The sequence below is a fragment of the Eptesicus fuscus genome, chromosome 8, assembly GCF_027574615.1.
Source record: "Eptesicus fuscus isolate TK198812 chromosome 8, DD_ASM_mEF_20220401, whole genome shotgun sequence".
In the NCBI taxonomy this organism is placed as follows: Eukaryota; Metazoa; Chordata; class Mammalia; order Chiroptera; family Vespertilionidae; genus Eptesicus; species Eptesicus fuscus.
The window spans coordinates 63,153,940-63,169,881 of NC_072480.1; the positions used below are offsets into that span (position 1 = coordinate 63,153,940).

General features: G+C 42.2%; 1 protein-coding gene and 1 long non-coding RNA gene across 2 annotated transcripts in view; one reads left to right on the plus strand and one right to left on the minus strand.

Annotated features, from left to right (window-relative positions):
- The first annotated feature begins 696 nt into the window (after positions 1 to 696).
- Positions 697 to 15,942, plus strand: part of IPO5 (importin 5) — a 68,173-nt gene continuing 52,927 nt past the window's right edge. The window contains exons 1-3 of the mRNA XM_008143981.3: positions 697 to 770; positions 11,038 to 11,146; positions 15,567 to 15,660. Coding sequence (XP_008142203.1) covers positions 15,571 to 15,660 — 90 coding nt within the window. The 5' untranslated portion in view covers positions 697 to 770; positions 11,038 to 11,146; positions 15,567 to 15,570. The remainder of the gene's footprint in view (positions 771 to 11,037; positions 11,147 to 15,566; positions 15,661 to 15,942) is intronic.
- Positions 10,271 to 15,671, minus strand: LOC129149960 (uncharacterized). Its single transcript, XR_008556763.1, has 4 exons — positions 15,607 to 15,671; positions 11,742 to 11,908; positions 11,000 to 11,120; positions 10,271 to 10,476 (listed from the first exon to the last, which is right to left on the minus strand). It is a non-coding gene; the product is annotated as an uncharacterized LOC129149960 (long non-coding RNA).

A 15,942-nucleotide genomic window follows, 5' to 3' on the forward strand; every position in this document is an offset into this window, starting at 1 on the left:
ATCATGAGGTTTGTTTTGAGTTCTCAAAGGCCAGAGCTCCCTTTCGCTTCCATGGCTTTGGGGACAGTTGGTTTAGCCCATAATATCTGAATGCCTGAACGGCCCATAGAGATTGTCTGGCGGACAAACTGAAATGTGCCCACAGTGCAGCACTGCTCACCTGCAGCGGGTCACAATTGCAGTCAGACGTCTCCATGGTGATATCTCTGAGGCAGGAGGCCAGAACAGTGGGCTTCATAACATGCCACGACTGGAGCGACCATAGTGCCGAGAACAGCTTTGACTACTGTAAGCCATCCCCACACCTCAAATTCAGATGAAAAAGTTTAAGAACTTAATCCACACTGAGGGACCATTGAGGGTGATTCTGGAGGAAAGTCTCTCTGTGTGAGATCCAGGGGACCTTTTCAACCCTGTCACTTTCTGGAATCCCCGTAGCAGTACCTAAGAAGGAGGCAAGGCCAGAAAAAAGGATTCTGAGTACTTACTAGACAGAAACCAAGAATGAAAGAATGAGAATTTCATGATTGCTCATTATTCTTGGATACTGTGTCTTAAATGGCCTGGTGACTACCTCCATACTGAAGTAGCATTTTTTTTATTAGAGTTGCCCAGAAGAATATAAACTATTGTCCTAATTACCGGTGTAACCATCCTGAAACAGTAAAAATGAGTTTTTATTTCATTTAGGTGGTTCCGGGGAGAAACCTTTCCAGGACCCATGTATGGGCAGAGCTGTTTTCCCTGATCAGGATCCTTGCAGCACCCAAGTAAGACTGTAACTATCAAATGTGTTTTTGTTATGTCTCCGGCCACTGCTAATTGTGTTCTTTATCCCCTTTCTAACAGAAAGCTCTTACTATTTTCGCCTACAATTGTGATATTTACTTCTTTTTATTTAATTTTTATTTACTGATTTGAGAGAGAGGGGAGATGGGGAAGAGAGCGAGAGAGAAATATCAATTTTTGTTGTTCCACTTATTTATGCATTAATTGACTGATTCTCATATGTTCCCTGACCGGGGATCAAACCTGCAACTGTAGTATATTGCGATGATGTTCTAATCAATTGAGCTACCCAGCCAGAGCATGTTATTTATTTCTTGATCATTGTACCTTCTATTCACCAATTAATCAAAATCCAATCCACCAGGATATTTTACCTAACCTTCCTATATAGAGAAAAAGTACTTAAAAGCAGTCTGACACTTAGGGGCTTAAATGTCTCAAGTGTTTCAAAGTAAGTTCTGTTTAAAATGTTTGGAGAACCCATCTTAGGCCTCTATACATTATTCTCAACCAGGGCCAGGAATTGAACCTGCCATATTCTGTATAGAGGCCTAAGATGGGTTCTCCAAACATTTTAAACAGAACTTACTTTGAAACACTTGAGACATTTAAGCCCCTAAGGACAGAAACATTATGGTTCTGTCCTCTCAGAGGCTGAGTACATTTTATTTTAATGTACTCGTAAATGAGAAAAAACATAATTCATTTTTATTGTAGAAAATTAAATCAATCACTAAGTAGTCCAAGGACTACATACTTAATGGACTACTTTATTTTATTTACTTATTTATGTATGTATGTATGTATGTATGTATGTATGTATATTAATCCTCACCCAAAGATATTTTTCCCATTGAGTTTTAGAGACAGTGAAAAGGAGGGAGGGAGGCAGAGAGGAGAGAGAGCACTTGAGTGAGACATCAATTGATCAGTTGCCTCCCCTCTCGACCAGGGCCAGGAATTGAACCTGCAACCCAGGTACGTGCCCTTGACCAGGAATCAAATCTGTGACCCTTCAGTGCTCTAATCACTGAGACACACTGGCCAGGGCTGGATCACCTCATTTAACTGCTTCTCCTAAAATGTAATCACCTAACTAAGTATAAAAAAGCCAAAATGTCATCTTACAAAGAAAATTAGATAGAGAGGACTTGTCAATGGCAATGTCTTTTTTGAAATAGATTTTTTTATTGGTTTTTAAAGAGAGAGGAAGGGAGAGAGAGAGAGAGAGACATCAATGTGAGAGCCAAACATCGATCAGCTGCCTCCTGCAGGCCCCTAATGGGGATCAAGCCCCAACCCAGGCATTGCCCTGACCAGGAATTGAACAGGCAACCTTTCGGTGCATGGGAGGATGCCCAAGCACTGAGCCACTCTGGCCAGTGTGGCAATGTCTTTATTATATAACTAGAGGCCTGGGCACGAAATTCGTGCACTTGGGGGGGTCCCTCAGCTGGCCTGCGCCCTCTCACTGTCCAGGATCCCTTGGGGGATGTCGACTGATGGCTTAGGCCTGCTGTCTGTGGGGAGCGGGCCTAAGCCATCAGTCGGACATCCTTAGCACTGCCACATAGGCGGGAGAGTGTGCGTCATAGCCACCGGTCGTTCCGCCATTCAGTCGATTTGCATATTACCCTTTTATTATATAGGAAGTTTAATTTAGACCTCCCTAAATTTCTGCCACTTAAGTGTGTGTGTGTGTGTGTGTGTGTGTGTGTGTGTGTGTGTGTATTTCCATAATACCAGTAGTGAAAGGTTTGTGTTAGCATTCTAGTAGAGTTACACCTCTAGAACAAAGTTATGAACCCCAAAATGAAAACTACCTGAGTGGCCAAATAATTGTCAAGCTCATGCATGGTACTCTATGTGAAATAGACTCAGCTCTCTACTTTGTGCCTATTCATATTCCATCTACTGCACTCGGGTACCTGGTTTCCAAAGCACACAGCAAACCAGATGATGAGAACAGCTGACAAGCAGAGACAGCTGTCATTTTATGTTGTCAGTTACAGTAAGTGGCAGCTGGCTGACAGGGAAAATGGGGGGAGAAAAATCTTCCAAAATGCAAGCAGAGATATAAGACCTCAGGTCCCAGAGATACAGAGCAATTTGGTTTCCGGAACAGCAGCTCTAAGTGGCCTCTGCAATCATCACTCTATTTCAACACAGTGAGATAATTGATTTAATGATGCTCAAATGTTGTAGCTGAAAAGATACCCTGGGGATCTAGTCCAACTCTCCCAATTTACAGATGAGGAAATGGAGGCCTAGGGAAGCATTGAGAGCCCAGTTCAGGGTCAGAGTGGGTTAGTAGTGAAGCTGCGAATGGAGCCAGGACCTCCTGACCCCAATAAATGTTTTCATGACAAAATCGTTGAAGCCTTGTTGGTTAAATATGAGGATTCACTGAGATAAAGTATAGAAAGCACTCTCAGAAAATGATTACAATCTTGTTAGGTTTTATTATGAATTAAAAACCTGCTTTAAAAAAAAGATTTGAGTATTTTTAATATTAATTTTTTAAATAACTTTGCTTTTCCACAAAATTAAGTTCCAAGAAGCAATTTATTCTGAGATGCTAAAATGTCACCTCTTCAGAAAAGTTTCCCCTGACTACCCTTTTAAAAATAGTACCTCTTAGTCCTGGCCCAGTACCTCAGTTGGCTTCTAGAGCATTGTCCCCATACACACAGGTGGGGTTTCTTTCATTTTTTTTTTTTTTAAATCACAGGTGGGGTTTCGATCCCCAGTCAGGGCACACAGAAGAATCAACCAATGAATGCATAAATAAATGGAACAACATCGATGTTTCTCTTTCTCTCTCTCTTTCTTTCTCCCTCTCTAAAATCAATACATAAAACAATACCTCTGTAACTTTATCCTTACATTGATTTTATGCTTTGAAAGCTATCAACATATGAAATTGGGTACATATATATTTTACCCATAAAGCTTCTTTTAAAGTTAATAGCTTAAATATTATGACTTTCTTCTAGTTTTTAAATAGAATAGTCCTCTTCTTTCCTTAGAAAAGATTTAGCCCTTATTCTCAATCTCATAACCATGAAATGATCAATTCATAAGGGCAGAGTCCCTGGAAGAGCAGGAGTCTCTGCAAACTGAGTCTAACCAGCCTGATTAATAATGTAATGGGATACCTTTAAAATGATGGTGCTTAGCTATAAGGATGCATATTCCATTTTTAAGCTGCATTCTATCAATATTTTCTACATGTAGTTACATTTTAAGAGAAAATATTTGGCCTGTGGTATAGCTGAATTCCTATAATGCAAGCATTTTTATAGCATGGCTCCAATATTATTATTTTACATAGCAGATAGAACTTAAAACACATACCTGCTTTTCCCATCCCTTTTCTGCATTCTTTATAATATTAGGCATAGCCCAGCCAGGTGTGGCTCAGTGGATGAGCATCAACGATGTACCAGGAGGTCATGGCTCGATTCCCAGTCAGGGCACATGCCTGGGTTGTGGGCTCAATCCCCAGGAGGGGGCATGCAGAAGGCAGTCCATCAATGATTCTCTCTCATCATTCATGTTTCTATCTCTCTCCCTCTGCCTTCCTCTCTGAAATCAATAAAAATATTTTAAATAAAGAGAAATAAAATAATAGGTATATATAGTAGGTATTTTGGGAGTATATTTATTAAAGCTGGGAACAGTGAAACAAGGAAGGGCGTAGGACAGAAGAAGCAAGAGGAGGGAGCCTCAGTGGGAGCGTTGGCTTACTGAGAAATTAGTCATAGTGACAGAAATGAGCTTACTGAGAAGGCAGAGAAAAGGGAGCCTTGGAGATAGGTTCAGGGGGTCAGCCGAAGAGGAGCTACCTCTGTCTGCCACTGCTCCCCTGGCCACAAGTCTCCTGGGTCCCTTAGAGTTTAAGAGATGCACGCATGTGGAGGAAGAAGAGGGGAAAGGCAAAGCAGGCATGCTCCTGGGAGAGAGGGTGCACCTAAAATAGCAGGTATATTATTTCTGATAATCAAGCACAAACTTAAGCATCAATAAAACTAATTAGATATGTCTTAGATTGATATGGGAGGACAGCTTTTGACACCTTAGTATTAGTTTGATCTAATTTCTTTGTAAAACATTCTTTGTAAATAAGAGGTGGAGAAGTGGATTAGATGGTTGAAGAAAACTTAGAGAAGCACCAGGAAAATACCACTTCTCCCAAAGTATCAAACAATAAAAGTAATCCCTTAAAATTGTTATATTGTAAATCATCGAATGAGATACAAGACGCACTTCGTGAGCCAATTAATTAGGAGTCGTTTATTGCGCAAGGCCCAGAGGGAGGTGTCTCTTCCAAATCTCTGAGCCCCACATACAGGAAGTTTCCCCATATTTATACCCTTCGAGCCTCTTTGTTTGCAGATATTACAAAGAGCTCTGTGTGAGTTATTGTTACAGACAGTTGTAACCTTGAATACATAATGAGTTTGTAAGAATATGGGAATTATTATCGGTATTAGTCTATTTTAATCTATCACATTGGATGGCTAGCTTGCAAGGTCAGACAGTTAAGTTTATCTTTTTCTATTATTTGAACTAAAAACAAAGTCATTTTATAGAATAAGAGAATGTCTTAAAGTGACAGAGTTTACAATGACAGAGAGTTCACAGTGACAGTTTACAGGAATAGGGACTATCTAACAATAGCAGAGAATTCAAACAGTTTTATACAGATGGAGGCACTATGCTTCAAAATAAAGTGTTGTGTAATTTACTTTTCTTTAACATTTGTGCCTACTTGGTATTCCAACTATCTTTACATTTTAGTGGACTCTTAGGTGTTAAAGAAACCCTTGCCATCGGCAATCAAAAGGGAATTAGAATTTAAGGTGACCTAGTGAATGTACTGCCACTAGCTCCCTCTTATGATATCTGTATTATGAATTAAAAACCTCCTCTGCCTGACCTCTAAGTGTTGGGATGTCTCAAGGCTGAGTCCTTCGTCCTCTTTTCTCTTCCCCAGATGACGTCATCTACTTCTAGAGCTTTAGATGCCATAAATATGCTAAATTAAATTGATATTTCCAACTCTGCCCTCTTCCTGAGCTCCTGGTTCTTCTGCCCAACTGCTTCCTGAACATCGCCTCTTGTTTGTCTATGAGGCATCTCAAACTTCCTATGAAGGAAACCTGACTCTTATTTTCTCCTTTCTAGACCATACCCCAAACACATTATCATCTTAATGGCATCGCCACTGCTAAGCCTCAAAACCTAGGCATCCTTGCTATATTCATCTCACCCCTGACGGAGGTGGAGCCCCCATGAAGCTCATGAAGTTGAAGCTGCAGGCCCTTCACTTGCACAGAACCCTTTCAAGGCACTTCATTTTGTGTTCAGTTTATTTTTCTCATAGAGGGCCCTCAAATTATGTAAGTTTTAGGTCCCACAAAACTTGGATCTGCCTCTGCACCCTACATCCGGCTCTATTTCCAAAAGAAAAGTATCTAAACCTGACCACTTTGGACACGGTGGATGGCTATAGTCCCAGCCACTATCTTCTCTGACCTGGAGTCCTATGATGACCTCCTAATGCTCTCTCAGCTTCCCCACTGCCTCCCTACAGTGCATTTCCTAGGTAGTAGCCAGAATGATCTTTTAAAGCTGATTTCAAGGTCATACCCTTACTTAACCATCAAATGGTTTCTCATTCCACTTAGAAAGTCATACAACTAAACTATCACAATGCCCTAGTCAGTGGTCGGCAAACCGCGGCTCCCAAGCCACATGCGGCTCTTTGGCCCCTTGAGTGTAGCTCTTCCACAAAATACCATGTGCGGGCGCGCATGTACAGTGCGATTGAAACTTTGTGGCCCATGCGCAGAAGTCGGTTTTCAGCCTGGGCGAGTCTATTTTGAAGAAGTGGCGTTAGAGCACTCAAGGGGCCAAAGAGCCGCATGTGGCTCGCGAGCCGCTATTTGCCGACCACTGGCCTAGGTGATCTGGCCACTGCTTACCCCCCAGCCCCTTCCCTCAGAGCTTACTCCCCTCTCACTATAGTGTTTCCTTGTTGGAATACACCAGACTCATTTTTGCCTTAGGATTTTTGTACCCCTGTCTCCTTTGTTTGGGGGAATTTCCCTCATTTCTTCACTTGTCTCCCCATCTTTCAAGTCTCAGCTCAAAAATCACCTCCCCTCAAAAGACTATGTCCCTAAAGTAGCACCCAACTCTGCCCCAGTCATTCTTGATCTCATTTTCCTTTTCTTCAGTGGTCACTATATAAAATTATCTTGTCTACCCAGTTTACTTGTTCATTGCCTGATATCTTTGAAAAGATTGGGAGCTCATGGAGGTGGGAACCCAGTCTACTTGCTCACTACTGAATCACAACAGCCTATGAGTGCCTACTGCAGAGAAGGTGCCCAATAAATATTTGCTAAAAAAAAAGTAATGTTTGTTGAATAAATACTAACAATAAAATGTGGCATGAAATACTACTACACAGAGTGGGTAGAATTGAAGAATATGAATATTATAAAATTCCTTTTGTTTCTTCCTCATGAACTTTAGACCATTAAAAAAATCTATCCTGCCAGGGGATGCTAGTTTAAGATGTGGATTGATGTCACAATTAATATTCCACTATGTATGCCATCATAATGCATGAGGTAAAATGTGTATGTCATTGTGTCTAAACTGTAAGATACTTGCTATAAATAGCAAAATAGATAGGAAAATATATAGACTAAATCATATCTGAATCTCCCCCCCACCCCCAATAATGGTTTAGGAATGTTCAGAAGGTTTGAGGGTTATGAATGTTATCATCCATGTATTTTGAACTGAGTTAAAAATATGTGAAAATAGAAAAACAGTAATTGAAATCTGGATCCATTTCCTTAAGATTTTTAAAAAATAATAGCTTTCTTGAGATATAATTCACATACCATAAAGTTCACCCTTTTATTTTATTTTTTTAAATATATTTCTTTATTGGTTTCAGAGAGGAAGGAAGAGGGAGAGAGAGATAGAAACATCAATGATGAGAGAGAATCATGATTGGCTGCCTCCTGCACATCCCCCACCGGGGATGGAGCCTGCAACCCAGGCATGTGCCCTTGGCCGGAATCTAACCTGGGACCCATCAGTCCACAGGCCGATGCTCTATCCACTGAGCCAAACTGGCCAGGGCTCACCCTCTTATTTTTTTTAGAGAAGTTTATTTAGGAAGTCACAGAGGTAGAAGTGAGCCATAGAAGAAATGGGCTCAGGAAAGAAGTTACAGCAAAAGAAGGGCCCCTGGAGCTTAGGGGAGGGAGGGAGGGAAGGAGGGAGGGAGGGAGAGAGAGAGAGAGGGAGAGAGAGAGAGAGAGAGAGAGAGAGAGAGAGAGAGAGAGAGAGAGAGACTCCTTGAGAGACAAAAGAGGAAAGAGGGGTTCCAGCAGTGTGCTTGGGGTGGAATGTCCTGGGAAAGAAGGAGGTGGGGAAAGGCTGAGAGCTCCAAGCCACACAGTTCACCCTTTTAAAGCATACAGTGGAGGGTTTCATATATTCAGAGTTGTGCATCCATCGCCACTATCAGATTCCAGAACATTTTTATCACCTCAGAAAGAATCTCCATGTCCATTAGCAGTCACTCCACATTCCCTCCTCTCTTGCTCCTTCCTCCCCGCCCCCCCCCCCCCCCTTCCCCAGGCTCCTGACAACCACTATTCTACTTTCTGTCTCTATGGATTTGCTGATTCTAGACATTTCACATAAATGGAACCACTTTTTATGTCTGGTTTCTTTAACTTACCATGTTTTTAAAGTTGATCCATGTTCTAGTATATATCAGTACTTCATTTTTTTTTATTGCCAAATAATATCCCATTGTATAGCCACACATTTTGTTTACCTGTTCATCAGTTGATGTACATTTGGCTGGTTTCCACTCTGTGGCTATTATGAATAATTTTATGAACATTCATGTACAAGTTTTTTGTGTAGACATGTTACCATTTCTCTTGAGCATATACTCAGGAGTAGAATTGCTGCATCATATAGTAACTCTGTAACTTTTAAAGAATTACCAAATTGTTTTCTAAATTGAATACACCATTTTATATTCCCATAGACAATGTATGAGGGTTCTGGTATGAGGGTTTCAATTTCTCCACATCCTTACCAACACTTGCTATTGTCTTTTTTATTATAGCCATTTTAGTGGAAATGAAGTGATATTTCATTGTGGTTTTGATTTGCGTGTCTGTAATGACTAATGATGTTGATCATCTTTTATTGTATTTATTGGCCATTTGTTTTCTTATATCTTCTTTGGGGAAATGTCTATTCAAATGTTTTACCCACTTTTGAATTGGGTTGCCTCTTTATTATTGGATGTAACAGTTCTTTATATATTCTGGGTAAAAGTCCCTTAAAATATATGATTTGCAAATTTTTTGTTCATTCTATGGGTTGTCTTTTCACTTTCTTGATGAAAAGACAACCTATTGAAGCACAAAGGTTTTTAACTTTAATAAAGTTTATCTATTTTTTCCTTTTGTCTTTTGTGATTTGGTGTTAACATCTAAAAAAATGATTGCTTAGTCCAAGGCCATGAAGATTTGCTCTGCTACCTTCTAAGAATTTTATAGTTTTAGCTCCTACATTTAGGTCTAGGCTCTGTTTTGAGGTTCATATATGGTGTGAAGTAGTAGTCCAGCTTCATTCTTTTGCATGTAGATATCCAGTTGTACCATAACATCTGTTGGAAAGTCTGTTCCAACACTAAATGGTCTTGGCACCTGTATCCATCAGTGTTCTCCAGAGAAAAAAGATCAATAGTATATATATAAAGAGATTTATTTTAAGAAATTAGCTTACATTATTGTGGAGCTGGTATGACTGAAATCTATAGCTGCAGACCAGCAAGTGAATTTCATGTAAAAGTTGATGCTGAATTCTGAAATTTGCAGAGCAAGCCAGCAGGTGTTTGTGTTGCAGACTTGAAGCAGAATTGCTTCTTCTCCGGAAAACTCAGTCTGCTCTCCATCAAGGCCTCTACTACTTGGATGAGACCCACCCCCCTGGTGGAGGTTCATCTGCTCTACTTAAAATCAACTGATTTTATTTATTTTTCATTCATTCATTTATTCAATCTTCACCCCAGGACACTTTCTCCACTGATTCCTCAGAGAGAGTGGAAGGGAGGGCAGAGTCAGAGAGTGACAAACCTTGAGGTGAGAGAGACACGCCGATTGGTTGCCTCCTGCATGTGCCTAACCAGAACCTGGGATCAAGCCCAAAACTGAGACATGTGCCCCTGCCTGGAATAGAACCTTCAGCCCTTCAGTCCGAGGGTCGACACACTAACCATTGAGCAAAACCAACCAAGGCTCAACTAATTTCAAATATTAATCACATCCATAAATCTAGTGTTTGACCCAACAACTGGTAATAGCCTCGCCAAGTTGAAACATTACCCATCACAGAATTCTTATAAAACATCAATTGACCACAAATATAAGGTTTCCTTCTGGATTCTCTATTCAATTCCATTGATCCATATGTCTATCCTTAAGCCAGTACCACAGTGTCTTCATTATTGTAGTTTTGTAGTAAGCTTTAAAATCAAGGTGTGAGTCTTCCAACTTCTGTTGGGTTCAAGATTGTTTTGGTTATTTGTAGTCTCTTGCAATTAATGTGAATTTTAGATCAGCTTGTCCATTTCTGGAAAAAAAAAAAAAGGCAGTTGAAAGTTTAACAGTTATTACCTTAAATCCTGTATGTCAACTTGGGGAGTATTGTCATCTTGATATTAAGTTTTTCAATCCATGCATATGTAATGAGTTTTTATTTGTTTAGATCTTCCTAAATTTCATAATAAAATGCCCTCCTTTGTCTCTGATAACAATTTTATCATAAAATCTATTTTGTCTGATATCAGTATAACCATTTCCACTCTCTTGGATATTTTTTTCATGGTATATCTTTTTCCATCCTTTTTCTTTAAACCTATCTGTGTTCTAAAGAAAAATATTGAACTTAAAAACTTAAATTCTTCTAAGTATATTTTTATTTCAGGTGGGTGTTAAAATGTAGCAAATAGGGTTTTTAAATTCATTTACCACATTTAAGGGAAAATAATCAACATCAAAAAATAAAAGGTATTCTTCCTTCCCCCAACTCTTAATCAGTCCTTGATTTAAGTTATAAGTACTTATTCTACAAGATCAAATCTGGAGTCACTTACCTTCTAAAGGTTCACAAATCTGTTTAATGTCAAACCAGCAGGGAAAAGAAATTCCTCAGCAAGGAATTGCTCAGAAAGTACTGTACCATGTCTCCAAATTCCTGAGAATCAAGTCGGAAAACTGGAAGCAACAGAAAGCACTATAAGGTAGGTGATGTTCACTTTGTGACAAGTCACTTCCTAAATCTAATGAACAAAGTATGGAGAACACCTATGTACAGCTAGCTGGTTATTTTATTCTCTAGTAAAACACTGTCCAATAAAAATATAATGTGACTCACAAATGTAAATTACATACGTAATTTTAAAGTTTCTAGTGGTTATATTTTAAAAAGTAAAAAATAGGCAAAATTGTTAATATAGTTAATTATAGTTTATTAATAAATATAATTAACATATTTTATTTAAACCAGTATATTATCATTTCTACCTGTGATCAATGTTAAATTGTTAGTTATTCTTAATTTCCTACTAAGTCTTTGAAATTTAGTGTGTATTTTAATTTAAAGCACATCTTAATTCGATAGAAAAGCACACATTTCAAGCGATCAAGAGCCATGTCTAGTAGTTACTATATTGGACAATGCAGCTATGGCATTTAATGTTGAAAATGGCCTTAAAATGCTCTATGATGATCATATCAAACTAAATTTTTTTCTTAACCAAATTATTATGCATTGCCATAACAAGACTACTTATGTAATAGGATTATAAAAACATAAGGATGGTCGGTGTGGCTCACCAGTTTAGTGTGGAACTGTGAACCAGGAGGTCATGGTTTGATTCCCAGTCACGGCACATGCCTGGGTTGCAGGCTAGATCCCCAGTGGAGGGCATGCAAGGGGCAGCCAATCAATGATTCTCTCTCATCATTGATGTTTCCCTCCCTCTCCCTCTCTTCCTTCCTCTCTGAAATAAATAAAAAATATTTTTAAAAACTAAAAACCACACGTAATAATCTAACAGGTAGATGTGCATTCAGAATTAAATTTACAAGTTTTAGAGGTTTCAATCTGCATTAGTAATGATAGCTAACATTTAAGCATTTACTCTGTACCAGGCACTATGCCAAGTATTTTAATGCATGATGAAAGGTACTCATAGAAGAGAAACATCAATCAGTTGTACACCACACATACACACACGCATCACAACCAGGGATCAAACCCACAATTTGGGCATGTGGCCTGACCAGGGATGGAACCCATGACCCTTCTGTGCAAGGGATGATACTCCAACAGAACCACACTGGCCAGGGCTGTAATAGTTCATTTATATTATGTAAACTGACCCTCATAAACTGTGACATAGAGAGCACATGTACTTACAACTATCAGGACAAGTAGTTGTAGTTTTTTTTATTTTTTTTTATTTTTTATTTTTTATTTTTTTTAAAATATATTTTATTGATTTTCTACAGAGAGGAAGAGAGAGGGATAGAGAGTTAGAAACATCGATCAGCTGCCTCTTGCACACCCCCTACTGGGGATGTGCCCGCAACCAAGGTACATGCCCTTGACCGGAATCGAACCTGGGACCCTTGAGTCCGCAGGCCGACGCTCTATCCACTGAGCCAAACCGGTATTGGCTGTAGTTTTTTTTAGAGTCCTGGGGCAACTTTAAACAAATTACAGATTGTCCATTTGGTAGAATCTTCTTTTATTTACATTCAGCACCCAATAAGCCAGAAATGTTAAGGTACGGCGTTATTAAGGCAAGACCAAATTCTACCACAGTTGAGAGAAGCTTTCACAGAGGTTTTATAAGCCTAACTTCTCCAGCCACCTCCCATGTCTAGAACACTCCCATCAACATGGAAGTCCATACAACCAAGAAGAGTAACTGGAGAAGATTCGCATGTTCTCTAAGGATTTAGGACCAGACTGCGCAGAGAATTTTGACAAACATCAAAAATCCTAAATTTCCTAGGTTTCATAAAACAGTTGAGAGAAACTTCCAGTCTTTCATTTTCCCAACCTCACCCTTTTCCACAAGGGGTTCTAAACGCTCTAAGCAAATACGCTCCAGAACTTAACAGAGGTCGTGTCAGGTCTAAGAAGCTAACGGGAAAGGCATCAGGAGCCAGCCATTCACAGTTAATCAGCCCAAAGCAGAGGCAACTAATCAGGAGTAAGCAAGACAAATTTTCTATCCTTCCATTTGATATCCAAGTACAATGTATTGTTAGGACATTTGTGATTAATAATACCATACCTTAACAGCCATTATTATTCCATTTCATAGGTGAGAAACTGAGGCTTAGAGACATTATGTGCTCACCCAAGTTCACATAACTACTTAGAAACTAAAGACCCAAATCCACTCAAGTTCACCTTTCATTACCTTTGATCATCTATTCTTGGGAAATAAGCTTCCTATTTTGAAATCTATAGACTTATGTTGGAATTTCTATTATTTAACAATTATTGAACAAATATATGTACTCTCCAGAGTCAGTCACTAAAAACACTTACCACAGCAGGTGTTAAAAAATAACTGAAGATCAGGCTGTACTCTTGAGTAAGCCTCTAGACAATTTATCTTATTTCACTGGTAACCTAGTAATTAAAAATGGTTTATAGCATGTGATTCCCAAAATCTTAATAACGATAGGTGAGGAAAAAGCCTCCTTAGAATCCAGACTTTACCACTGCTGACAAGATAAAACACACACACACACACAAAAAAAAAAAAAAACCCTACTCCAAATTAATGTACATAATGATCTATCTTTGAAGAAATAATGTATTATAAAAATGACAAATTGTCACATCTAAGAAACTTCAATTCTACAAAGATAGGTCTGTAAACCTTTCATAGAGAAGCTTATCATTGTCACAGCTAAAACTTTCTAAGGGAGTTTTCTCCACAAATCAATTAGAATCCTTTAAAATACCTTGGCTGACAATCACAATTGCATGGGGATCCCAGGGCCTCTGCCCAGAGATTCTGGACACAGTGGCCCAGATTCTAATGTACAGCCAAGGTTTTAAAGTCGCCAAAAGGCAAATGTTTTTGTTTGTTTTTTTTTAAAAAATATTTTTTCATTGATTTTAGAGAGGAAGGGAGATGGAAAGAGAGAAACATCAATGATGAGAGAGAATCATTGATTGGCTGCCTCCTTCACGCCCCCTACTGGGGATGGAGCCCACAACCCGGGGCATGTGCCCTTGACCAGAATCGAACCCTGGACGCTCTTCCCTCTGCAGGCCGCCGCTCTCTATCCATCCACCGAGCCAAACCGGCTAGGGCAAGGCAAATGTTTTAGGTCGACTTCCAAAGAGCAGAACTTCAGCAAAATAGTCAACAGGGAATTAAATTTCCTAAATTAAATACTACGGACTGCCAGAGGTGGAGTGCTCTCTACCTCAACCAACGTGTCATCTCATCAGACATGTGGTGTCCTCTTGAAGCAAAAATGAATTGTGTTCTTTTTTTCCAAGTCAACCTTGGCCCAATGCAGTGGGCAGAGTGGGAGCTCAACAGAGGTGCCCTTTGACTTCCACGTTGCTCTCTCAGCCTTTGGCAGTTCCCGTAGTAAAGGGAGATTGGGGGCATTACCTATGCCTTAGTGTGCTGCCACTTTAAATAAGGTCTCTGAGCCCCCCCAGTGTCTGTGGGAATCAATCGACACGAGAGATCAACCCTACAAACGGGTGCTGCTCAACTTCTCGCAACCAAAGAGCAGGACCCCCAAGCCCGGGATTCAAGGAAATCGTCAGGGATCCTGGGGTGGGGAGGAGTGGAGGCGTGTGTGCTACAGAGGCTGCCAGGACCGCCGAGGGCCGGGGCGAGGCCTGGCGGGAGAGCCCAGCGCTGAGTAACCCCTCTTCCGGGCCAGCCCAGGGCGTGAGTCACGAGGAGCGCAGGCTGCGTTAAGGGGCGGCCAAGAGGGTCTGACAGATGGAGGGTCGGTCGGTCGGGGGAGAATGGATGTGGAATTTAGTGGGAAATGGGGTTTCAAAGGAGCTCTCTCCCTAGGGAGTGGGGGTTTGGGATCGCAGGAGCCAAGGGCGCAGGAGCTGGGGGCGCTCCTGGGGCTGCGGGGATGGGGGCCGGCCAGCCGGCGGCGCCGAAATCTCCCGCGCTCTGAGCTGGCCCCTCCTCCCCGGCCGGGCCTCGAGCCCCTCGCCGCGGCCAGGCCCGCCAGCTGGCTCCTCCCGCCTCCCCCGCGACGCCGCCAGGGCCCCAGTGAAGTTGCTAAGTCCCGACCAGCCTGACCCACTCCTAACCCAGCGGCACGCCACGCGCCGCCAGTGACGGCACCGCAGGGTGCGTGGCCAATCGGCGTGGCTCCCGAGGAGGCGGCTTCGGCCCCGCCCCTCGCGCCCAGGGCCAATGAGGCGCCGACGCCGGCGGCCGCGGCGGGGTGAGGGGTCGCCAGGCCCCACCCCATCCTCCCCTTTCTCCTTTGCCCCGCCCTTTCCCGCCCGGCCCAGCTAGTCCCGCGCGCACAGCTGGTGCCGGTCCCCGCGCTGGGCCCGCCCCCCGCCCCTCCCGCCGGCCCGCCAGCGCGCCTCACGGCTCCTGTCTCCCCTCCCTCCTTCTCTCTCTCTCTCACGCCTAGCGCAATGGCGGCGGCCGCGGCGGAGCAGCAACAGTTCTACCTGCTCCTGGGAAACCTGCTCAGCCCCGACAATGTGGTCCGGAAACAGGCAGAGGTAAGCGAGCTCGTCGCCCAGACGCCTGGCCCCGGCCGGCGCGCCGATCCTCCCCGCGACACCGCCACACCGGGCCTCGGCCGCTCCGCCGCGGCGGCGCAGGCCGGGCCGGCGGGCGGCGGCAGCTCAGCCCACGTGGGAGGCGGCGCACGGCCCCCGGTGGTGCCCGGGGCCCTCCCGACTCTTGCAGCCGCGGGGCCCGGCGCCAGTTTCCTCCCGCCGCCCCTCGCACACACGTGCGGCCGCTCCTGACATATTGCCCCCGCCCAGATGGGGAAGCCG